The sequence below is a fragment of the Panicum virgatum genome, chromosome 8K (genome assembly GCF_016808335.1).
Source record: "Panicum virgatum strain AP13 chromosome 8K, P.virgatum_v5, whole genome shotgun sequence".
Classification (NCBI taxonomy): Eukaryota; Viridiplantae; Streptophyta; class Magnoliopsida; order Poales; family Poaceae; genus Panicum; species Panicum virgatum.
In genome coordinates, this window is record NC_053143.1 from 31,697,674 (window position 1) to 31,724,046 (window position 26,373).

Consider the following 26,373-nt stretch of genomic DNA (forward strand, 5'->3'; position numbering starts at 1 on the left):
CTCCATGGGAGCAACTAGAGCTCAAACCCGTCACCCTCTTGAGTGCACCCACGAGCTTCCTTCCGGTCTTCCTCATACCTGAAATCAAAGAACACAAGAACACACCACAAGAACTCAGAACGGTTATGTGAGAGTTAGTAAAATCAAGGTTAGCTGTCCAAGAGTCAGTAGTCCTTGCGGGGCTTGGTTGCCTCTCACAAAATCGTCCTTGTGGGTGATAACACTCCACATAAATCATTCTTGTGGACGATGACGCACCAGAAAATCATTCTTGCGGGATAGTAGTACCACCACAAACACGTTCTTGCAGCAGAAATGGAAGGGAACACGAAAGGCAAATGAAATGCAAAACAAGGGAAATATTTTTTTCTTTTCCTTATGAACTTGGAGCAAGAACAAGAGAAAAGGGAGCAGATGAAGGAAGAGCACGAGGGACTGGAAGTGTATTTCAGTGTGGGATGATGCATTTGATCCCTATACACCGGCTTTTATAGAGGGGCTCACCCCACGGTCGACTGACCGAGGTGGTTGGCTGGCCACATGCTGGCCCCGATCGTCTTCAATTTTTTCAGAGCTCTTCAATGACTGCCATACACTCCAAATTTGCATGAATGCATGCAGGGGTAGGCCGGTGCAGGCCTAGGAGTTGCCCCAAATGAATTTAGACATGTAAATCATCCAAGTTCATGCATGCACTAGCTTCTAAGAAATTATGGCTGCCATTTCCTTCCAATTATGCCCCTTGGGCACTTATTTAATTTCAAGATTCATGAAGGATGCAAATGCAAAAGTTATGGAATCCAATATGCAAGGGTTTTTATGCAAAAGATGCAAATGCTCATGCAAAAATCAAATCAAAAAAAATTTGAAAATTCAAACATGCAATGGTTGAAAGCAAATATGGGATAACTACCGATTTACCTGTCGGCAAGGGTTCAAAATTTTAAGTCTATTGAATGAGACATTTTTACTTCATAAATTCAAATTTTATGATTTGAAATTCAGGCCAAGCTTGACGAGTATTTTCTATGTTGTTTACCGCATCATGAGGATTGTCGGAAGAATTCATACCTTGATGTGGTGTTCGGGGTATTCGGGGACATCGCATGCTTTTCTCGAATTATCTCGAGAGGATTTGTGATTTTGATCATCTCATACTATTGCCCCTGAGAGGTGAATTCGATTAAATACACACCTTTGATTGCATCCGAATGTGGCCAGTTATTTGCTCGACATAGTCTTCCGTGTTGTTGGTGATCAGGCACCAACAATAGAAAACCATATTCGAAGAAAACATTGAGCCTCTTCCAAAACTTGATGCAATCAATACCGATTCAATTGCCAGGTGTGTGGACTTTTTGGAGATGATGGTGCCAAGTCATGCTTCTCTTAAAGTCGACTCAGATTTGTCATGAAATTTTTCGGTGAATTGAAATCAGTCGAACACTACCCTGTGTTTTCACACAACGGAGAAAACAACGAGGTTGTCCTGCAAGACCACTAGCTACTAATCATAATAAATTCTCGAAACATTAATAAATCATTAAACCCATTCCTTCCCCGGCAACGGCGCTGTTGACACCGGATTTTGGTAAAATCTGATGTATTTTGAATTATGAAGCAGTCGACTATTTGTGTCAATATGAAAGCTAATAGATAATAACAGCTGCTGATGAAGCGGGAAGCCTGCTAAGTGGGGATTCACGCGCGAGAGTAATTGAAGCAAGAAGTTGACAAGGACTCATGTGCAGGAGGTGTTTACGAACTGGCTGAATGGTATTTTTTGATGTATTTGAAGTTGGATGGTGTCCATATGTGCTCGGCATAAATATAAGAAAAAGCAAGAGAAGCCAGAGAATCAATGAGAGGAAGAATACACATTCATGTATCGGCAAGTACAAGGTTGTTAAGTCTGATTTACGGGAGACACCTGTGTACAAATGAGAGGCAAAGCTCTTGGCTGGTTCCATGATTTAATATGCGATGAAGATAGCCATCTGACAAGTGCACCAGGAAATATTTGATTAGAATAATGAAAGGGAAGGGGTCCACGCCACGCGTGAGGGGTCTGGTTGGTCATACACATGGAATTATCTCTTCTGGTGGACGGATCGGCAAGTAACTTAATTAGCAAGGATTCTACATAAGGGAAGTTAGAGTCCATGTGTATTAGTATTTTCTTTTAGTTTAGATATGTACCTTGATTCATTCTGTAAAAGGTTATCACACGATCAATCAACAAACCCTACTTCTTCAGAACTTTATTATTCAGCGACTTCGCCTTGCATTAGTTGAAGTAGATTTTCTCTTAATCTCGACCAATCCTTCAATCCAAGCAGGGTTGCATCGCTTGACCTCCGGCTTGTTCGTAAGTTCTTTTGTCAACTTTAATCTGGTGCTCTCTAGGCTTTAACTACTGGGTGCATCGCTGTGGTTTCATCTAGATCTCCTAAGAGTTATCGAGTAAATTAGGTCTTTGATCTAGTTTATTCACCATTTGTCGATATCTGCTAGCTCAATAAGTTTTACTTGTTGTTTTAGCTTTTATCAACATCTATTCAGCTTGGAATACATTTAATCGGCAGCTTATCGTGCTATTTTATTCAAAACATTATATAGCCGATTAGATCTATTCTAGGTGATTGTCAGATAGCGCTGTTTAGGTTACACATTCGTAGCCTTTACACTGCTCCTTACGTACATCGGTTGACCTAGCCGATCGTCTGGTTCAATTCGGTTGACCAAACCGATTTTGCCGCTTTCTGTGTCGGCATCGCCTGCCGATACAGCCTGTGAGAGATTTTCAGAACTCCAGCCAATACTCCCTCGAATTTAATGTTTACCTTGCACTACAAAAAATTTGGTGATTCATGACGACTAATTTTCGTCACAGATCACTAAAAAACCATCATAAAACAGTATCTATGACGATCTCAAATTACGTCATGTATTGAACGTCATAGATCACACCTCGTGACATTCCTTAAAATTCTGTCACAGATTGTTTGATCCATGACATTTTGAAATCGTCATAAAATATACCCGGGCCCCCAAAGCCAAGCCCAAACTCATTTTCTATGACGAAAATAAATGTCACAAACATTATAATTTTCATCACAAATTTAATTTTCACATCACACAATATCCACATGGGCAATGACAAGTCTGCTTGGTGGCACTGACATGGCAATTATGTGATGCAGACATGGAGCTGCTGATATGGTCGATGACGTCAACGCAGCCCAGTTGTGGATGGGCCCAATTCAAAGTAGACTACTATGATGGGCCAAATATTTTTCAGCTCACCATTTATTACCAGCAATGCACGGCCCATATAAAAATCAGTCCACATAAAATATAAGCCCAACAATTGACCCATAAATGAAAACAACAGTTCCAGCCCAGAAATTATAGTATATATTTAGAGCAAGTATCTCAAGTTACATCATGTCAAAAAATTACATCTTAGGTTTAAAATTGAGAAGCACATTGAATAGCTAGTTATTACACTCGAGTTTTCATCTTTGCATCCATTGGACCTTCTCTTCCATAATCTGCAACCAAAATAAAAATATGCATTAACACAAATATATTCTCGTCCATAATATGCAAACAAAATAAAAAAAATGCATCAACACAAATATATGTTGTACTCTAGGCAGTTGTCTTTAACGAAAATAAGAGCATGACAGAACTATATATCAAATGTTGTTACTGACCACCAAGAATTAATATGTGAATAAAAAAGAGCTACAACTTAATAAAAACAAAGAGCCATTGAGAGCTGCTAAGCTATTGCCACTTGCTAACAGGACGTCATGATCCATAGACAAGCATTAAAAATATATGTCCCATGACTCCAAATAAAATGGACCAACCTGTTACTCTAGTGCTGCGAAACTTTAGTTTGTTCAAGGAGTATAGGTGCACACAAATAGGTACTAGCATACACTAAAAAAGGTGTATTGATGTCCTTTGAATTTCTAGCACCAATTAATGGTACATGTACCATGTATATTTGAGCACATACACTAAAAGACAAGTAGTATAAAAGTACAGTAATTTCTAACTGGACATTGTGTTATAGAACTGACAAAAGCTAGTTTTGTCAGTAGCCAACAGGAGAAGTAAAAACACTAATATTGCCATCAGGAACCATTCTTATTTTTCTTACATTGCATTGATATCAGGAGAAGTTAAAAATGGAAAAGAGTATAAACTTATCTCATAGGGATTGACCCGGTGCTTCCATGACCATGCAATGTACCACACAAAAAAAATAACACAAGTTCAGACTTCAGAGCATTACAGGTTCAGACTTTGGAGCACCATTTCAAGGAAATTCATCACAAGTACTAGGATATGTTTGGCTAGCTTTGGGTGGATTTGCATAAAAAATTCAAATGATCATATCTACATTATGGAGCAATTTTCATTTTCATCTTTCAGAGCATGAGCATTACAGGTTCATATGTGAATCTGCAATTTGTAAAGTTCAGTCATCATTATGGTTCAGAGTATGTATGAAAAGTTCAGAGCCATTACAAAGCAGAAAAGCAAATTACAACACAAGATAGCAACGTATATATCATCCAGTCTGTGCACCAGAGATGCACTGACAACTGGAACAAGTAGACACAACACAAAATAAGATATGCTTCTTACCATTCCAGCATTAGATCGAATAGGTTGCTAGCATCGTGGAAGACTAGATTCAAATCCTTCATCATCTGCAAGCCGTCCTGCTCATCCCCATCATCTCCCACACATTCAATCTACAGACAAACGGAGAGAGGAAGAGTTTCCTCACCTCGGTAGGAGATCGACATGGAGCTCAGCAGCTTGACAGTGCCAGAGATCTCCCTGATGGGCTGCAGCACAACCTCCTCCGCGCCGGCCTTAGCAGGAGGTAGCCACGACCACAGCACGCCTCTGCGTCCGGAGCCCGCCAGTGGCTGCAGGGCGCGCGGAAGGCCGCGCCGAGCCCAGATGACTGCCACGCGAGGGCCGTCGCGGCGGCGGCGAGGTCGAGCGAGACGGTGGCCCTCGATGAGCGAGAGGGAGCAGCGCGCAGATCTGAGGAGAAAGAGAGGGAGAGGTGTGGAGGCCGGAGCATTAGTTGCGCAGTGACGAGGACGCGAGAGCAGAGTGGGGCGGCTGCATGGCGCTCGGCATCTCGTCTCCCTTCCCTCCGAATGCGGCAGCTGGGACACGGAGGAGCCGCCCGCACCAGATCTGGTGGTTCATGTGCCGCCCGCCAGCAGGCAAGGCGTGCGCGTGCACGACTCCAGCGGCCGCCAAGCTCGGTCGCGGCGGGCACAGACGAGAAGTGCCAGTTGGGGACGGGACAGGGAGAGGCGAGGAGGGCGGCGGTGCATCTGAGGCGAGAAGAGCGGCGGCACGTCTGAGGTGAGATGTGGGAGTGGGAGGAGAAGCGAATAGGGTTTGGAGGTGGAGCAGGGATATTTATTGGATGATTGATGCAGCTCAGGCGTTGGATCGAAGATGGATGGCTAAGAGAAGTTGGGCCTTTGTGAAAAACAGGCCTGTCTGTGTTTCTTGGCCCGTTTAACGTTCTAATTTTTCTTTTTTATTTTACGGACCACTGTGAAGTAAACTATAAAAATAATTATGTTATATATACAAATTTATTTTTAATGTGTAATAGCCTAGAGATAAATTGTGTTGTAGAAGTTTCAAATTTGTTAGAACTTATTTACTATTTTCTATAAGTTAAATGAATTTCTACATGGTTATCAAAATTAATTCCAAATTGAATTACATGTGCATCTAATAGGATTAAAAAACCTACAAAAATTATATTTAGTCTGATATGTTACAGTTTTTTCAATTTCCTCGAGATATATGAAAAATTCAATTGTATTCTATGGACAATTCAAACTTCTTTCTCCAAATTACAACATAATAATTACAATAATATCTAAATTTGGTAAAAAAATCTACAAATTAACACAGTAACATGTTTTTGGTCCATAAGCTTACCATAAAAAACTTGTATAGTATTAGTAAAGTGAGATCATATATTGTTCACAAAATGATACATGTCTCATCTAGTTTCTTATAACTCAAGCTAAACTTTGAGTTTTGAATACCTCATAACATTTTTGAACTCATATGCACCTTGAACCTGGACACAACCTCATTTTCCCCATATTGTTAGAAAATATGAAGTTACATTTGTCATTGCTATGCCAAAAAGTTATTTTCTATTTTGTACTTGGTTAGAAGAAAACTTGCTATATAGAATAGTTATGATAAATAATAATTTACATACAAAAATATGCCATAGATGAAAGTTCTTGATTTTAGAAAAATTTTGAAACAAGAATCATCAAATTTGGAGTTATTATGAGGGAGAAATACCAACAACAAAATTTAATTCTGGATTAAAAAGAAAAAGATGAATCGCACATGTGTTCTTGATTGCAGGGCCACGTGTAAATAATAATATATAAATATTTTATTATCCCCCATAAACACAATTTTGTGATTGGCGCAGTGGTAGGACGACGATGTCTTGTACCGGTGACCCGGGTTCGAATCCCCGCCATTCAAAACACCTCTCTTTTTTTTCCAAATTTAGCTCCACCGTGTATAAAAAATATTTTAACGCTCCATCTTCAAACAAACGAAGTAGTAGCTCAATGGTTAATCCTTTGCTCCTTCAGATTTGCGGTCTTTGTTCGACTCCAGCTTGGTATGTGTTTTCCTTTTTGTTTCCCCCTTTTTGGTCTTTGTTCGACTCCAGCTTGGTATGTGTTTTCCTTTTTGTTCCCCCCTTTTTGAGCATCACGGTTAAGTTTTTTTTCCAAATACCAATAGAAATAATTTGCTTTCTTTATTGTAGCTTTTTTCCTCCCCTTTTTGAGCGTCACGGTTAAGTTTTTTTTTTTCCAAATGCCAATAGAAATAATTTGCTTTCTGTATTGTAGCTTTTTTGCGGCATGTGTTTTTGTCTATAAAAAATTTAATACTATGACACAACACAGATGAAGTTGTCTGGTGGAGCTGGTTAGGCTCCTATCTCTTCAATATACAAGGAGTTGTTACGTTCGATGCCTATGTCACCCATACCTTTTTGGTTTTCTTTTTTGGATTGTTTTTTTCTTTTACCACAAGCGCAGGTGGGAGGCTGCAATTCTATTTTTTTATTATTTCCTGGACTGCTTTTCCCCCCTTTTACCACAAGCGCATGTACGGCGGGAGTTTGTGGCCATTTTTTCTTTTAATCGTTGGCACATGCGGCAGGAAAAGTGGGCTAAGCCCAGGAGAATGTTGAAGCGGATCAACAATAATTTTTTTGTGAGAATATATATAGGTGGAGTTTTTTCTACGCAATAACAATCTTTAATCATGATGAAGAATTTGTTGAAACGTCGTATATTTGATAGAAGGGCCAAAAGGACTATGACAATATATATAAGTGTAGCATTTTCCATGTCCATTTCTTTTGTTAATATCTTGTGTATATAAAATTTTGTGCCATATACTTGATAGATAGGCCAAAAGAACTATGAAAATTTTTAATATATTGACCGTGACGAATTTACTAAAACGTCATTGCTCATGGGTCGAATCGTGACGAAATCACTAAAACGTCACTGAGTTTTGGGCCCAGAACGCACAACTCTAGATCCATGGCGAAAACTGGAGAATCGTCATAGATGGTGCATCATTGTGACGCTTTTTTAAAATGTCACAAAAAATTCGTTATAGATCAACAGATTTCTTGTAGTATTGTTTTCTTGTCAATCAACAGGTCAGATTGACTGGCACGCTTGGTCCATATTTTGAAGCTTGGCGAACGGTGCTTTCAGATTCTAATGTGTTGATTTTTGCATCAACACATCTTTTGGCACGCCCAATGGGACACGAAAAATTTCCATCATGAATCAAGAGATGCTCAACCAATATGTGCATTGCGCCATGGTCAATCAATCTGAGGTATTGATGAATTCCATACACAATGCAGTTAGAGATGCATTATCTCATATTCAGCAGCAAGGCTATACAATACCATGCTATCAACAGCCGGGATCATCGGCTAATTCAGTGACGCCTACCTGCTATCCATTGGGGATTCCTAATCAAGAGTTACCTCAGCACCAGGGAATTTATTTAACACCTTAGCTGGGTTTATTCCCCAAAGTACGGCAAGCATTAGTGATGCGATTCAGGCCCAACAATTTATTTCCCAAGCAACACAGCCACTGGTTATGTGTACCCAACCATTGGCTCAAATACCACAGATGAGGATCCATCATGCACAAACGTCAGTTCCTCAGCCGATGGTTTTTCAGCCACAATACCAAGCTAATTACCAGCCACAGGTATCGGTTCCACAACCAATAGTTCAGCATCAAACACCGGCTCAGCTGTATCAGACAGGCGGCTATCGATATTATGCATCGGCACCACAGCTGATAACTTATCAGTAACCATGGTCAGCAGTCTAGCAACTATGGCCGATGACTCATCAACAACAGCGGTTAGGTAGCTGTTGGCCGCAAGCATCAGGTCTTCAGCCCATGGAATGTCAGTTGCACGTGGTAGTTTAGCCACCGAAGACTTGGCATACAGTCGTTCAGCTAGCAATTCACCTTTAGGTCCAATCGGCTATTAGGCAAGAAAAGTCTCAATTGTAAGAGTTTGTACAGCTGATGAGGGTCAATGAAGATTTGTTTCCATCCTGCATGGCCAAAGTGGACAACAAAAATAAATGTGTCGAGTCTGAAAAGTTGAATTTCTGAATGACTCATAAATCACGAGACATGGATTATAAAGTACAAAATTCGGTCAACAAATTCAAGGACGAAGACCGATGTGGAGAAGAACATAGTTTCGAAAAGCCTCATGAAGAGGAAGCTCCAGCCATTGAGAAGGAAGGGGCCAAAATCGGCTTGGCTGAATGGGTAAAGAATATACAGCTGACCTCATATCCATACGTCAAAGAAGAACCTAAGAGGTCTAGATCAATGGAAATTGCTATGCTTAATGGCCGTCTGCCAAGAGTGGCCAATATTTTATTCTTCCAGCCCAAAGTAGTCGATGGATGGATGGAGGTTGCAGAGGCAGGGAAGAAGATGGTTTCTTGGAATAATTATTGGCCACCTTCCAGAAATATTATCCAGGAATATCGGCTGCTTGGAATTTATTTTTCGTGGAAGCCAAATGATCAAGAACAAAAAATTATTGTTGAGAATTATCGGCTACTTGGAGATTATAGTCACATGAAGACTATAGTTCCCATACAGTCACATGAAGACTATAGTTCCCATACATCGGCTGATTAGTTATTGGCTCTAGAAGAAATGATTTGTATAAAGCTGATGGTTCAGGCTGAGAGGTTGCCGACGGAGTCACTATATATATGAGCTGAAGCATCGGCCTACTGTAGTGGAGGGGCCGATCCGACATCTTTGTTGCTACACAGGAAAAGCCGATAGATGGGAGTACTAGAAGGAAGAAGCCGATACAAGTTCCGTAAGCATGTGTCCTAGTTGATCAGGAGGACCAAGACTGTGAATGCAATTATAAGCATAGAGCCGAGTAACTCTACCAATATGTGTCGATCGGCGTTTTGTTCCTGGAGGACTCTATCGGCTACGAGAAGATTGACCTCATCGGTTGCCTAATTTTTTTTTTCATGGGATCATTGCAAGATTCAGAGCAGCCAGGAATATGATTTTTGGTAGCCTGTAAGACGTCCTGGAAGGCACAACCTTTACCATGGTGCTGTGCGCCGCCATCGTTTGTCACATCTCTGGTGCGCCTTGGATGACTACTTATCACATCGCCGACCACCGAGATGACCATTGGCCGGAAGAACCATACACGCTGATGACCACGCTCAACATGCGTGCAAGAAGGACTGCATCCTCCAGCATGCATGTGAGAAGATACATAAGGTTGTGCATGTGTGTATGCGTGGACTACCTAGAGATGACTAGGAGGCTAGCAAGAAATTGTTGGCTATATGGGATCTTCATCTCTGCGAAGAACAGCTCCGATGGTTGGCGGCTCTCCATTGGCTTCTTCATCGATGGGTCCAGAGTTTTTCGCTAACGATGATCAGGCAGAGAAGTAACAGCCGGATATGTGTGATTGGTGCTCCCTCACTTCCATCGGCTGTCCTTTCATCTCCATCGGCTCAAGGACACTCCATCCGCCGATGGAAGATATACAGGGGAGAAAATGAAAAAAGGAAATAAATCGAGATGGCTCCTTTGTTTGGCAAAATAAATAACATGCATGAAGGATCGGATATTAGAGGGATGTGTGGATCTGGATAGCATCGGCAAGGCTACGTCAGCATGTCGCTTGTGTTTGAAGGCAGTAGAGCCAACTTGTGCCTTTCGGCCAGCGGCAAGCCAACGTGAGCTTATCGGCAGCAATAGGCATTTTTTTCACCAGGCGCACGGGCTCAGTCTGCCAATGAGAAGCTACGGGAGTTGGCCGATACGAGTACAAACAAGAGCATATCTGCATTCATGGCCGATAAAGCAGTAAATGACACTTGAGTCGATGGGGCTATCCAGAGTTGAGTACGAAGTGGTATTTAAAGAATTGTGGAGCATCCAAAAGATTTGCTACGTCCTGAATATTGAGGCTGATACACTATTTAATTGCTAGAAGAAGCCGATTTTATTAGGAATAGGAAATGAATTTATCCCGCAACTATATATGGAGTACGACCCATATTGTATCGGCCAACTGGTTACCTACTAGGATGATAGTTATTATTTCTTATTGGGGCACTCCGGTGGCTATTTCTTTGGTGGAGCCAATGGATTAATTTGATGACTATTACGGGTTCACTCCGATGCTCAGCCAATACAGCCGATGGTCCGGTCCTCTTTTATGATGTTAGCCGATGGGGGCGGAACTGAGGCTGATGCTGCTGTTTATTCTGGCGCCTAAAGCTTCTTATCTAGTGGGACCTGCCCACATTGTTGGATAAGTGGCTGAGATTTCATTGGCTTTCTGGGGAAATATAACGGAGAAAATATATTTGTCAGAATCAAAGATCAGCCGGTACCATCGGCTTATTAGTCCTGCCAGTATGTTCCGCCAAGCTGATGCGTTGTGCTCGACATGAGCAGTGCAGTGTCCATTCTGTTCACGCTCGGGATCGTCGAAATACTGGGAAACCATGGAGCGCTTGGTTGACTTCAAAGCTACGGTCATAATCGTTGAACACTGACGGTGAAGGCCGATGTAATATTTCTATCGGCTCTATGTTATTTAAAGAAAAAGCCGATAATTTTGCTTGGGATATAGGCTCGTATATACAACCGATGTCCAGGCTATATATGCTGCATCAGGAGGGGATATATATCACGTATGTAGAGGAGGCACCGGCCTGAGGAAATACAAGAAGCCGATAGGATTACCTGAGAGACCAACACATGTGACTCAGTTGATCGGCTATTATATTGGACAGCATCAAGGTCGATGATTACAACTCGAGTAGGGGACCAGGATTCATGCGTCGGCCAGTGAGGGTACAAAGAGACTGATGATTATGTTACAGTGAGGCCGATGATCAATCAATGGTCGATGTTATACTGCAGCAGATAATTGTTGAGCAACAAGGACTGACAATGACGAGATTATGACACTGCCACCCCGTTGCCGATACTGGTATGATCAAAGAAATGTTACTTCTTATTGCAAAAATGCTTGGGGATTTTATTTTTGTGAAAAAATAAAATGGCTTAGCTCCTCAATGACATGAAATTCCTACGAGAGCCATATGTTGACATATCTTTGAAATTTTTTTACATATGCTACTTGTGGTTGCGTTGAGTACTGTCAAATTGTTTGTGACCCTTGTGAGATTCATTTCATGCTTTTAAGATCAAGATCACATACACTGCATATTTTATTTTCATTGCTGGGTATTCTAGATATTAACTTCCGGACGCATCGCTGTAGTTTTATCTAGATTCACCTACCTAGCCACTCATATGCTGACTTCTACACTGGAAGTTACGCAAAAATATGCCTTTCATCCATACACAGATGCTCCGTCCCTTTGACATGACTCATCATATTCATCATGCAAAAAGATATGGGCTATGCAAAAGAAAAGAAAGTGTATCTGTGCCCAAGCAAAAATAAAAAAAAAGAATGAAAAGAAAAGAAAGTGTATCTGTGCCCAAGCAAAAATAAAAAAAAAGAATGAAAAGAAAAGAAAGAGAAAGTCCATATCCCAAAACAAAGAGTCATGAAGAAAGGTCTGCGAGTTCCATCTAGAAAAATTCCACACACATGCACATCTTGATCTGATTGTATGATTTGATTTCTCCATTGGATCCGGTTTTTGACTTTACAATATATGAAGTACAAGTATGCATCCCCTTCATCCCCTACCCTGAGCTCCACCAAAAGGCCTTATTAGAAATAGGGAGAAGGAGGCGACATAATGCCTTGGTGAGGAATCATACGCATTGAGTGATCCGAGAGAGTCATTTGATGAGTGAGGTTATGTTTTAATTTAAAAATCTTTCAAAGACCCAAGTTATTTAGCAGGAGGAGTAAAGTGGACTTGATTCTATACATTGGATTAAAATATTGTGATAAAAAGCTTGAAGAGGATTGTCGGCTATGAAAAAGAGTGGTCAGATAAGTTCATCACAGTCTTTAGTTCGCTGTGATCTTCATCTATCAGGTGTTCTAAGCTTTAACTTCCGGGCACATTGGTGTCGTTTCGTCTAGATTCATCTGTTAGTTATTCAAGTCTCAAGGTGTCATACTGGAGGTGTCAGCAAGATTCTGGTAAGAAGCTTGAAGAAAGACATCGATTGTGAAAAGGTAGCAACGAAGAAATCTGGATGTCGAGTATATGAAGTGATCAAGCAGATTCAGGCATTTGATTTAAAAAGTTTCGAAGCATGAAGGCTTCATACTCCGAAACTGGGGGGGCCTATGTTGACACCGGATTTTGGTAAAATCCGATGTATTCTGAATTATGAAGCAGTCAATTATTTGTGTCAATATGAAAGCTAATTAATAGCAGCTGCTGATGAAGCGGGAAGCCTGCTAAGTGGAGATTCACGCGCGAGAGTAATTGAAGTAAGAAGTTGACAAGGACTCACGTGCAGGAGGTGTTTACGAGCTGGCTGAAGGGTATTTTTTGATGTATTTGAAGTTGCATGGTGTCCATATGAGCTCGGCATAAATATAAGAAAAAGCAAGAGAAGCCAGAGAATCAATGAGAGGAAGAATACACATGCATGTATCGGCAAGTACAAGGTTGTTAAGTCTGATTTACGGGGGACACCTGCGTACAAACGAGAGGTAAAGCTCTTGGCTGGTTCCATGATTTAATATGTGATGAAGATAGCCATCTGACAAGTGCGCTAGGAAATATTTGATTAGAATAAAGAAAGCGAAGGCTACGGCTTGAGTGCTGGTCCACGACACACGTGAGGGGTCTGGTTGCACTACTAGAAAATCGTACAATAGCCACGAGCCTCCTCTTGCAACGGCACTCATGTGGATGCAATAGGGTTTTATATTGCATGGAAACCTTAGAATGGTGGTAATATGTTTGCAAAATGCAATGGCGTTTCGTTGTTGCTATATGTATGGATGTCGGTTGCAAAACAATGGGGTTACTGCAACCATTATCCAGTTTCTGTTGCAAATGGTTGGTTGTGTTGCCATGGCATTTCGGAGTTGCGATAGTGATGTTTGGCGTGGCAAAAGAAAAGTGATATTGCAACATCATAAGGATGCGTTGCTTTAGTTTGGCACTGTCGCAACCGTTTTCTTGCATTGCATTACTCTTGGGTGTGGTTGAAAGAAGGATTTTGCTATTGCATCTACTGGTGGTACTGGATGTAACAGCATGTTCGTCTTGCCATGGATTTTTGTGGATGCAATAATGTTCACAGGCGTTCCATTTATTAGACGTTTATTGCATGGAAGTGTTTCCCATTGCAAGCAATTGAACATGTTGCAACGCTTTCTGGTTGTTGCACTAGCCGAATCAGGGCACGCGTGTCTATCCCGTTTGCGTGGCTGCGAGATGTCCCCTTGATTCCATCGCGACACCGGGCTATTATCGAGCAGTTCCGGCACGCCCTTAGATCCCATCAGAATGATCGTCGATCAGTGCAGCGAGGAAGGTCCCAGCTAGGGTCGTACGTGATCAGAGGTTCATCTTTGGTGAGGCAAGGAGGACGCGGGCACGCAGGTATGGTCCAGTCCGCCGCCCCAAACACCATAGATGTAGTTTCTTGATCTGCAAACTTTGGATCGCATTAATGATTGTTGTTTGTCACACCCCAAAATTTCAATTTTGGGTTGTGAATATCTTTTTGAATAAAATTACACATTCTGAATATTTCAAGAATTTTCCAGAATTTTTTTGCATTTATTCTCACTTTTTCCTAGAGCTCAATTCGTTTAATGGAAAGTTCTAGAATCACTACGGGAGACGCCCCCTTTGCCGTGTGCCAGGGGCACATGGTAAAGCCCCAAAAGCCCACGGCAAACCCTTTGCCGTGTGCCGCACACGGCAAAGCGCACACGGCAACCAGGCATCGGCAAAGCCGGCCTTTGCCATGTGCTATATATCGGGCACACGGCAAAGGGTTTGCCGTGTGCCACTCTCGACCCACGGCAAAATAAAGTAGCCAGCCGGAAATGATGACATGGCCAAATATTTGCCGTGTTCCCTGCAGACGTGGCACACGGCAAAGTTTAAATCTTTGCCGTGTGCCATGATTTTTGCACACGGCAAAGATTGGCACTTTTGCCGTGTGCCACGGTTTTTGCACACGGCAAAGGTGCCAGAACCAATTTTTTTTGTTTGATTATTACGTATATGGTACCCCCAGAAAATCATATATATCATAATGATTATTCCATGTATCCGAATAAGCATCACAGGCATTTGATACACACATACAAATAAAGTCTTGTTTCGTTCATCGACAACCACAAGTACTAGTCGAGTTCATACAAGTTCATACAAATCAAGTTCAAACAAATCCATAAAAGTGGTACAAAGCAAGTCCATACAACATAACTCACGGGGCCGACGGCGGTGGCGGCGGTGGTGGGTGCTGCGGCCACATCGGCGGCGGCGGCCATGTAGGCGTCTGCGACCAACCTGGCTGCTGCTGCTGCTGCTGAATCCAAGCCACCCATTGAGGCGGTGGCCACACAAACTGCTGAGGCTGCTGAGTCTGCTGCACCGGAGGCTAGAAGTCAGGATTCACTGGCCCATCATTGGATGCCGCCGACTAATTCTGCACATAAGCGAATATATATTGAGTTACATAAGAATGAAACTACAAGCATTAGCCTAAGTTGTAAGTCATTGTAGATGTATCATAAGATATTATTTTTAAGTAAATCTAGGTTAATACTAAGTCACTAAGACATTCCGAAACTCGATAGGAGTCAAAACCACTTACGGTAGGAGGAGTTTCTGCACGACGAACAAGTGGGGCCGGAGGGAATTGTGGAGGCGAAACACCCATCGCCGAGCCCAGGCTTTGCATAACTGTTAGAGTTTGATCCAATTTTTGCTGGATGTCATCTCGCTCGGCCCTCCACCTCTCCTCTGCCGCCTCCTGTCATGCTTGGAAGGCTGCTTCCATCTGGGCCTAAAGGATTTGATCCCAGGGTTAGAATTCAATGTGAACATATGTAAAAACGGAGGAACGACGGATGAAACAGAAATAACCTTGACAGCTTCAATCTGAGTCTGTGTAGTGTCTGGCCGTGGGCGTATGGCAGGGCTTGAGTTGGTACTCCTGGCACGAATCTGCGAGAGAGTGGGAGTAGTCACCGTGTCGACTAAGCTGTCGCCGTGTCGACTAAGCTGTCGCCAAACCAGTACCGTCCATGTTTCTTGCCTCCTCCTGCCCTCATGACGACTTCTCCATCAATGGGCTCATTGATCGCATCAAACTCCGGCCCATGAACTTCTTGTGCCATCGAGGTGTACCCACTGAGGCGGCTGTGGACGCTTGCATTGCTGTACACTTCGGGCGGATCCTGCGGGTTGAAGGTGACATTGGACGTCGCCTTTCCTTTGTGGGCCAAACAGTATGCCTGGACTTGGGTGCAAGGCACACCACCATGTGACGCCGACTGCGAAAAAAGGAAGATGATTAGAAATTATGCAGAATTGAGCGTTAGAATAAAGAAATTAATTCACATACATATCTAGCCGCGTACGCCTTGAGGTTACGGTTGCCCTAATGGTGCGATGCACCTGGCATCAGCAAACGCCGCTGCCGGGCAGCCTCGTGCATCTCCACCCACTCTTGCGAGCACCACCGGTCCACTATCATTTCCCAGCACGGATAATCATTGGCAATCCATCATGGAGGCACCTGCACATCATTAATATCTAATACATTTAAGAAGAACAAATGGAGCATAGTTGATAACTCCTTAAGATTGAATCTTTACATGCTACAAAGGAAGAAGGTGGTTAGTTTACTGTGAGATTAATAGTAAATAAGGTTTGGCAGAAATGAAATGACAAAATTTACTTACTCTTTGTATTCATCGACCTCTTCGCAATTATTTAGAACAAACCAAACCATGGAGTCATAGTCATTATCTTGGTAATGAAGTTTATAAGCACCCAGCAGGTTAATACCATGTGAAAAAATGGAGGAATCATTGGGTAAGATGTTCTGTCGTCCATCTAAGTTTCTTTCAGGTCTTGTGAACCTAGTAATAATGTCACTGAAATATGTTGAGCATTGAGTTAGACACTCGTATGCGGTGTATGCCTCTGCAACAAATCCTTCAGGTCTTGCTCTATTGTGGATGAAACGCTTAAAGGTGCCCAATCTTCTCTATATGGGATACATCCAACCATACTGAACCGGCCCCCGAAGCAGTGCCTCGTCAAGTAAGTGTACTGCTAGGTGAACCATAACATCGAAGAACGCAGGAGGATAAATTTTCTCCAGTTTGCAAAGGATAATTACAATTTCTTTCTTCATCAGATGTAGTCTTTCAACCTTTAGAGTCTTGGAGCAAAGTTCTCTGAAAAACCTACCCAATTCAGCTATCGCTTCATATACATCTTTGCGCACCAACCCTCGAAGGGCAGCTAGTAAAATTCTCTGCAACAGTATATGACAGTCATGTGTTTTCAGTCCATTCAATGTTTTTGCCTCCATATTGACACACCTTGATATATTAGAGGCATACCCATCTGGAAGTTTAACATTGCTAAGAAACTCCAAGAACTTCTTCTTTTCCTTCTGGTGATAGAACATAACAAGCCCTTAGCTTTGTGAAGGAATCACCCTCCTGCACCATATGAAGCTCTTTTCTTATACCTCTGTCTTCCAAATCTAGTCTAGCAGCGATCGTGTCCTTTGACTTGTTCTGATTAGACAGTAGAGTTGCCACAATGTTTTCACAAATGTTCTTCTCTATGTGCATAACATCTAGGTTGTGTTGTAGCTTCAGTTTGGACCAGTATGGCAAATCATATGCTAGCCTTCAGATGCCATACTGGTTCTCCATTTCTTTGTCGTTTCCTTGGTTTTGGCTTTTCAGGATTTTTCCCTAGAACATAGGAAGCTGCATCCAACCTTCCCATAACCTCATCTGCTGTGAACTTCCTTGGCTTCTCGTTATTCTCATGGTGGCCATTGAATGATGTGTTTTTCCTCCATGGGTGGTCACTTGGGAGGAAACGTCTATGGCCTATGAACCCAATTTTGTTTCTTAGACACTCAGAGCATGGATTCTCATCACAGTGCACACATGCGAAGTAACCCCCAGTGCTTCTGCCTGACATGGTGCCTAGTGCAGGATAGTCATGGATTCCCCACAGAATTGCTGCATACAGTGGGAAATCTTTGCCTTCATATGCATCGTAAGTAGAGACACCCTCCCAAAGTTTAAGCATGTCTGCCATCAAAGGTTGCATGAAAACATGGAAATCTTTGCCTGGTGATTTCTTGCCGGGAATAATCAAAGAAAGCATATAATTAGATTGGCCCATACATATCCATGGTGGAAAATTGTAAGGAACCACTATCACTAGCCAGATGCTATATGAATTAGTCATCTGACCGAAAGGGTTAAATCCATCAGTAGCAATGGCTAACCTCAAACTGCGGGCATTGTCAGCAAAACTCTTGTAAGTATCATCAAAATCTTTCCAAGCTTCTCCATCAGCAGGATGTCTCATTTCATTTTCAACTACGACCCTCTTGTCCTTGTGCCATCTTGCCATTTGTGCCCGCTGCATTGAGATAAAAAGCCTTTGAAGGTGTGGTATTATTGGGAAGTAATGCAGCACCTTATGAGGAACTTTCTTTCTACCAACCTGATTCACTTTCCATCTTGTTTCACCACACACTAGGCAATGATCAACTTTTGCATGATTCCCCCAAAATAAGGCACAATCATATTTGCACACATGAATAGAAACATAACCAAAACCAAGCTTCCGAAGTAGAGCTTTAGTCTCGTTATAGGACTTAGGGAGGCCAGTAACATTGGGGAACGATGTCGATAGCAACCCAAGTATTGCATTGAAACCAGAATTTGTTATCCGATTATACACCTTTATATGCAGCAGTTTAATTATGAATGTCAACCTAGACTCCTCGGTGGAACCTGGATAAAGTTCACGATTTGCCTCTTCCATGAGTTGTTGATATAAGTTACCACTAATGCCATGGCTTGCTGCAGTGTACAGATCTTGAATCAACCCCTGAACTCCCCTTTCGCTATCTTCTATGGCATCATCAGTTTGTTCATCATGAACTGGTTCCTGGTCATTTCCATCCCATGGCATACCCTCAGCACCCATAGGGGCAATGCCATCAGATTCATCATCAGCATGTTCCTCTTCCTCTCCATGGTGAATCCAACGTGTATAGGACCTAGAGAAGCCGTTGACGTGCATATGATCCTCTACGTCAAATTGACTAAGTTGTTTATGATTCAAGCATCTTCGGCATGGGCAACTGATTTCCTCATCTGCACAAAATCGGCTTCTGAAAAATTGCATGAATTGTTCAGCGCCATCTAGATAGGGAGCACTAAATGGCACACTATTGTAAATCCAGCTTCTATCCATCTTGTCCTATCAAATGTAGAGAGCAAATGTTACAAATCTAGATTCTAGTGAATCCAATTGCTCCAAATGTTACAAATTGAAAGGGGAATAACTATGGTTGCCTCTGCTCACCTTTGAAAGACATGGGCGATGGCGCTAGGTGCAGATGATGAGGCCGGACATATGCTCTCCAGCAACCGATGGCGCGCCAGGGACCTAGCTCACCCCTCCTCCCCGTTCACTGAAAGGCCGGACGCCGGTGAACTAGGGACGCCAGATCTGGAGCCGCACCAAAAGCCCCCCCAGCGCGGTGAGCTTCTGGAGGCCGGGCTGGGCTCACCAGCGAGGCTGCAGTGGGGTCACCGGTGAGGCTGCAGTGGGGTCGCCGACGAGGCAATAGGTGGGGTCGCCGGCAAGGCTAGCAGCTAGGTGCAGGTGGTGAGGCCGAGAGGTGGCCGGCCGAGACCGCGTGTGGGCAACCTACGGCCTATGCTTGTTAGCCGCACTTGTTATGTTCCTACAATGCCATGTGGGTCCAGCATTTGAATGACCTGTGGGTCCAACGTTTCAATGACATGTGGGCCTCTCATGCAATGTGTTCATTGTGCAGGAGTGATTTCTCTTTTTAATCTCTTTCAAAAACATGTAACTAGTATTTCTGCCACATACTAACTCCAAATGTGATGTTTTTTTCCTAAATTCATGTAAAATCAAGATCTATCAGTTTATTGTGTGGATTTTGGTCATGGGCTCATGTGACAAAGTTTAAACAATTCAATATTGTGAATTTCAAAAAATAAAATATTCAAACAAGATTTTGAAACTCGAAATGATTTCAGACGAAAAGTCATGAATATGAAAGTTGTACAACTCATCAAGATCTACATGTTTTGTTTTGGTCATTTTATCATCCTATAAAGTTAAGCTAACATTGTTCACAAATTTTACGTATCTCTGTTAATGTTCATGAACGTTAACTTTATCGGATGATAAAATGACCAAAATAAAACTTGTAGATCTTGATGAGTTGTACAACTTTCATATTCATGACTTTTTCATTTGAAATTATATAATACTCCAAAAGTTTGTTCAAAGTTTTGATATTTTGAAATTCAAAATTCAAACTATCCAAACAAAGGCAGTTGAAAAAATGACAAATATGAAAGTGGTAGATCTTGAAGAGTTACACAACTTTGTTTTTTATATTTTTTGCATTTGAAATCATCTATTATCATGAAAATCTATTTGGATCCCCAATAGTACTAAAACTATCATTGACATGGCGGACCCTCCGCGCCAGACCAAAAAATTTGGCAACTACATCCCGCTCTCCCGCGCTTATTGTCTCACCGACGCGTGGGACCAACCACGCTCCCGCTCAAGAAGTCGAAATTTTTAGCCGCGGCAGCGGCCTTATCCTCTTGGCCGGTCAGACAAAAGGGGAAAAATTCCCAGACCTCTTCGCGCCTGACCTTCCTTCCTCCCTCCCCTCAACACAGCGCCGCCGCTCGCCTCACAGCAGATCCGCTGCTCGCCGTCGACCCTGGCCCCAATCGCCTCACCGCAGATCCGCCGCTCACCGTCGACCCTGGCCCCAATCGCCTCACCCCAGATCCGCCGCTCGCCGTCGACCCTGGCCCCAATCTCCTACGGTGCTTGTATGCCTACACCTCAACTTTCCGCCTTGTCTGAAGTTCTTCAGATCCGGCAACAGCAGAAGTAAGTCAAACTTCTTCTGTCGCCTATGTCCAAGTATGAGCAGGAAAGGGAGGCAAACATAAAGAGGATTCAAGATGTTTTTGAGTCCTTGGGTATCACTGTGTTACATGAAACTATTTGTTCTGTGTTACCAAAAGAGAATGTGGGCAAAAGGAAGATATTAGAGTTCGACAAACCTGAATCTGACATTGACTACGATCCAACCTCTGACCTTGATAACCAGTCTGATAGTGATGATGATGAATCTAACATTGACTACGATGATGACCTCAATACTGAGGTGAGATGGCTTAGTAGGTCACTTAACACGTTAGCATTGCTCTATTTTTTTCTAGTGTATTTATTCTATGCCTGTATATGTGTCAAATACTTCATTGACTTGTTCAATTGTATTTATTCTAGTGTATTTATTCTATGCCTATATTCTAGTGTAGTATATGCTCTCAACACTCCAAATATTATGCATACTGTCATGAGTGATCTCATTGTCATTCAACACTTCAGATATTCCAAAATGAATAATCTTAGGATTCATATCAGAATCCAAGAGGACATTGCTTGGTTTCATATCCATATGGGCAATGCCTTGTTCTAGTCAAACTATATTTATTTTTGTGTATTTATCCTATACATGTATTCTAGTGTATTTATTCTATGCCTCTATATATCTACAATTCTATTTAATTTACAAGTTGCTTGTTTCTCTTGCTAGGTAAGACCAATGGCTCCGGAAAGCAAGAAACAAAAGACGACCCCAATGGCAGCCCCAAAGCAGGGTAGCCCAGCAAGAGTCACCAGGGCAACTGCTAGCAGGCTACGCACCCCACCCAGATATACCCGAGCCACTGCACCACTAATGATGGCTACTGAAAATACTACTGCCACTGTAGCCAGAAACCAACAGAGGCCACGAGCAAACCATGTGGCACCTAGCCAAAACACAAACACCATGCCCACTGCCACAAATTTGCAACGCATCGCATCTACAGGCACCAGCCCAACAAGAAGCACACGATCCAATGGGCAACAGCTTACCACAAACAGTACCACACAGACTACAAACACAATGCCTAATCCTACAAATAGTGTGAACACAATGCCTACTCCCACAAGTCCTCGCAGGTTAACAGGTCCACTGCTGCGAACAACTCGCCAGGAGAACAGAGCTCTAGGCAAAGCAATGAAATCATGAACCAAGTCAGCACTTTGATGTTGGTAACTCTTTAGAGGCTCAAACAAATGAAGGAGAACAAGAGGAAGACTTAGTTCCCAGGTACACCATATTTCCTTGCAAGCATTGTCTTCTCCATTCAATAACTATAACATCTATAATAAATCACTTGTATATTTTTGTTGGGAATGCAGTGCCACCAAGGAATGTCCGCAAGAAAACCATGGGCATGGATTAGAGAGGATGATTAGACGAGGAAACAAGATGACTATCGAGGTGACTGAAGGGAAGTTGAGACCTGACGTCCCAGTTCAAGCAGCTAAACTGGCCTCAGAGTGTGGTGTTGCCCTTAGAGATAATCTACCTATCTATACATCTTGGAAACAATACAAAAATACGGATGGGCAGGAAGAAGTAGGAAAAGTCTTTAGGAAAGTAGCGGTGAGATAACTATTTCATTGTTCCTAACATTTTCGTTCCATACAAGTTTCCTTTGTGAAAAATTGTATCTACTAAGTCATTTTTTGCTCCAGTCAAGGTTGGATGTGGATGTCAGGAATGATGGTCCGAGCAAAGAGGCATGCAATGATATCATTAAGAAGGGAGTAAAGCAGCAAAGGTATCTCATAAAAAAGAAGTACTTCGATGAATCACTCACAACAGAACAGTTGTTGGCCAAAGAACCTCCACCTAAAATGAAGGCAGAAGAATGGAAAAAGCTGGTAGAATATTGGTGTGACCCAAAAGTTCACGTCCATTCTTGCATTGTCTGGCTATGTTTATTTCAATCCTGACTGCCTGTGTTAGTATGAATTACAAACTATGCATCTGAATGTAACCCCAAAACTGCATTTGTGGTGCAGAAGCATTGTGCTGTGAATAAACGTAACCGAGGCAATGTTCGGCTTCACCAAATGGCAGGAGCTAATCCTATATTCCAGTGTATTCCAGTTACAATTTTGTAGACAACTTTCTTTACCTTCGCCGAAAAATTTGTAATCCATATTATATGAATGCTGCAGAGGGCTAAGTACAACAACAGGGAACCAGATGCTGTTGAATTCTTTGGGGAATGTATGACTAGTCCACGAACTGGTCGTACTGATTATGCAAGTCAGATATATGTAAGCTAAATAGTTTGAATCCTGTCCTTTAGTCAAGTCAGTTGTAGATTTGTAGATGAATGTACCTGATAAGTGGAATTATTCTGTGTAGGAGGAAATGGTAGCTGAGAAGGACAGAGAACTAGAAGAAGGTGAAGCACAAAAGTCTCCCACTCAGATTGTTGATGACAGTCTTAGCCAGATCAGTCCTTCATCAACCTTCCTTCCGAACATGGGTGCGACTCCAGTGTCAAAGACTACTCGGTCTACATCAGCCACAGAAGAACGACTGCGTTCTCAGTTTGAGGCCACAATCCAGGCAGAAAGAGAGGAATCTACTAGGAAGTAGGAATAATTGGAAGCACAAATTCAGGCTCAACAACCCACAATTCAAGCAAACCAAGCTGCACTTGAAGAAAACCAATCTTTGCTACGCCAGACCCAAGATAAGGTGAAGGGGATGCAGATCAAGTTTGAAGAGACTAATGCACTGCTACGAGCTATGCTCAATCTTCAGAAAGATGCTGGAGGTAGGTCGACATGATGTTTGAATTGATGATGGCTTTTGCCTAGTCTTTTGCTGCATTGCCAGAATAGCAAATCTTTGTCAGAACTATATGTGCACTCTGGAAACTTATGTCCACCTTAAGTGCTTCCGTTGGTATGATGGAACTGTGTGTGATCAAACCTAGAACTTGGTACTTGTGTGATGTTTAAACTAGTGTGTAATGTATTATGCTTTCGATTGTATGTGGATGATGATTTCGCTGTTATGTGTGCATCTTGACCTGTGATGAGAGTGAATGTGTGCTCATGGAATGAATGTATTTTTGTGGCAACAGTGACTGGTCTCGATATATATGACGATGTCAGCTCGTCCTGAATCTGTGGTCATAAATTCTGCATAGCAACATATGACGATGTCAGTTCGTCACAATATACATACTAAATAAGGGTCTGAGCGCACCAATTGAGACGATTTGACTAATAATATACATACTAAATAAGGGTCTGAGCGCACCAATTGTGACGATTTGACTAATGTTATGTGACAGTTTAAGTCGTCATATAATATCAACAATATATGACGCCATAATGTACTGTCACATAAGGTCCTCACATTCTGTGACAGTTTACCTTTTTATCGTCACAAGGTACATTTTGTGGCTGTCCTTTTGTGACGACCCTTATGACGGTAGATTTTTGTCATACGATACTTTCTATGACGCTCTTCTCCATTTTGTAGCTCTACAAGAGTGAGGGAGTAGTTCGGGGGAAGTGTCGAGGTGTCGGCACTCTGCCCCAGCTTGTACCTCTACGGATGCTGCTACAATATTCTTTAGTGTTTAGTAAGTATTCGTGGTTCCTATCTCTAGTATTATACTTGGTTTAGTGTATGCTAGTAGTGCTTGTAGTTGAGTGAAATCAGTTCTCTTACTTGTGGGTTTGTCGCTCTGTATTGATATAGTGTTGCAGTTTGCTATGGTCGTAGTTAGATTGCAGTAGTAATCAATAGCGTAGACATGGAGTCTAGGCTAAGGGTTATCCTTCATATGCCTTATATCACATGGTTTGTTAGAGGTAGGCCGTAGGTGGTGACAGCCCTATTGGTCCTTCATAATCCTGCACGTTCGGATATAGCGTAGAGCTGTTGGCCGGAGTCGACTGGCAGATCAGTTGTAAGCCGGTGCCCGAAGTGAGTATTGTGCCCAAGAGATCAACCTTTAACTCACCAATAGTGCTATCTTAGGAATCCTCTCAACCCTTGCCTCCTATCTTGGTGTGCCCTTAGATCGACTAGATTGGAAGATAGTGCACACAGGATCCCAGTAGATTCGATAACCCTTGGAATACTCTGAGGTGAAAGCTACAACGGTATCCATGCGCTTGCGGATTTATTCATGACGCTAAAATACCCAACACCCTTCCCCACGCCGGTCGCAGCAGGCAATCCACTGCTGCTCCTCTCCCTCCCCACACGCTGCCGCCAATGCCGGTGCTCGTACTCCTCTCACACCGCCACCGCCGCTCCTCCTTCCTGCTGCAGGCGCCATAGATCTGCACCGCCCACCGCCGCGAGTGCCGCAGATATGCACCACCACGCCCGTAGCTCCTCCCCATCACTGCGCGCCCCCGCCACCGCCGCCGCTCCTCCTCCCGGCCACGGGCGCCATGGATCTGCGTCGCCACCGCCACCACCTCCTCCTCCTCCTCCTCCTGCCCGCCACCGCCACCTCCTCTTCCTTCCCGCCATAGTGCCTCCTCCTCCTCTTGCTCCTCCCCGCAATAGCTCGCCTTCTCCTCCGCGGCGCCACCTCCTCCTCATGCCCCACCTCCTTCCTCACGTACGCGCCGGCCCTGCCCACGCTTGCCTCCCTTGTTGCCCTGTCTCTTGCCGCCGCCGGCCCGATGCATCGAAGATGTGGTTGTCATCGTCATCAACGGAGCAGCAGAGGTGGTCCTCCTCCTAGTAAGTTCTATTCCATCCTCCTTGCTGCGGTTGTTGGATAGCAGCTGCACCGCTGCAATTCTATAACACCCAAAGTTCAAATTTTGTTTGAATTCAAAATGAATTTATTCAAATGGTGTTTGTGAAAAAAAGAAAACTTTCTCCCTTTCTCTCTTTTCCTCTCCAGCCCAGCCCAGCCCACCATCCTCCTCTTTCTTTTCTTTCCTACATGGCCCAGTCAGCTCGGCCCAGTCCACCCTCTCTCCCACTGACGCCCTGGGCCCGCCTATCGGTGCCATCTTCTACCTCCATCCGAGTGCCTCCCCTCTGCGGCGCACGCGCCAGTTACTCCCCAGGCATCGTATGCCCTCCCCTCCTTCACTCCCTCCTCCTTTACTCCTTGCCTTCAAGGCCCAGTGATGAGCCCCATCACCTCCCCCTTCCGTTTCCTCTCCAGCCAAAAACGGCCGCCATCACCAGGCCTTCCCCTGCCGCCCTCTACCTTCCTTCCTCGGCCCATAAAAGGCGCCCCGAGCTCCACCTACCTCCCTTCCCCCCTTTCCTTGCTCTCGCCACACGCTGTTAGGCTCTGCAGCATCGTCGCCACCGGGTCCGGACTGCCACCTCCATTGATGTCCTGCTCCGTCGTACCCTTGTCGTCCTAGACCACTGCCGGAGCTTCAGGCCGTGGTGGGGATGCACCTGATTCCATTTCCCGATTTTCCGTCACTCTCCCACCGCGGCAATTGCTTGCCAGCGTAGCCTTGCCGCACCTCACCGCCGAGCACCCTTCTCCGTCAACTACATCACCGCATCGACCCCTCCATTGCCCCCTCGACCCCTGCAG

At 43.4% G+C, this 26,373-nt stretch overlaps 1 protein-coding gene and 1 long non-coding RNA gene across 2 annotated transcripts; both read right to left on the bottom strand.

Moving 5' to 3' along the window:
• Positions 1-3,378: 3,378 nt before the first annotated feature.
• Positions 3,379-5,424, bottom strand: LOC120644413. Its single transcript, XR_005663734.1, has 2 exons — positions 4,666-5,424; positions 3,379-3,554 (listed from the first exon to the last, which is right to left on the bottom strand). It is a non-coding gene; the product is annotated as an uncharacterized LOC120644413 (long non-coding RNA).
• A 12,073-nt stretch (positions 5,425-17,497) lies between these two features.
• On the bottom strand, positions 17,498-18,835 carry LOC120645631. Its single transcript, XM_039922402.1, has one exon. It carries the CDS (start codon positions 18,833-18,835, stop codon positions 17,498-17,500), a length of 1,338 nt encoding a protein of 445 aa, XP_039778336.1.
• Between the last annotated feature and the right edge of the window lie 7,538 nt (positions 18,836-26,373).

What these genes read in the sequence shown, in the direction of transcription:
- LOC120645631 (XM_039922402.1), bottom strand. Translation starts at nt 18,835, where the DNA reads ATGGGTGCTGAGGGTATGCCATGGGATGGAAATGACCAGGAACCAGTT.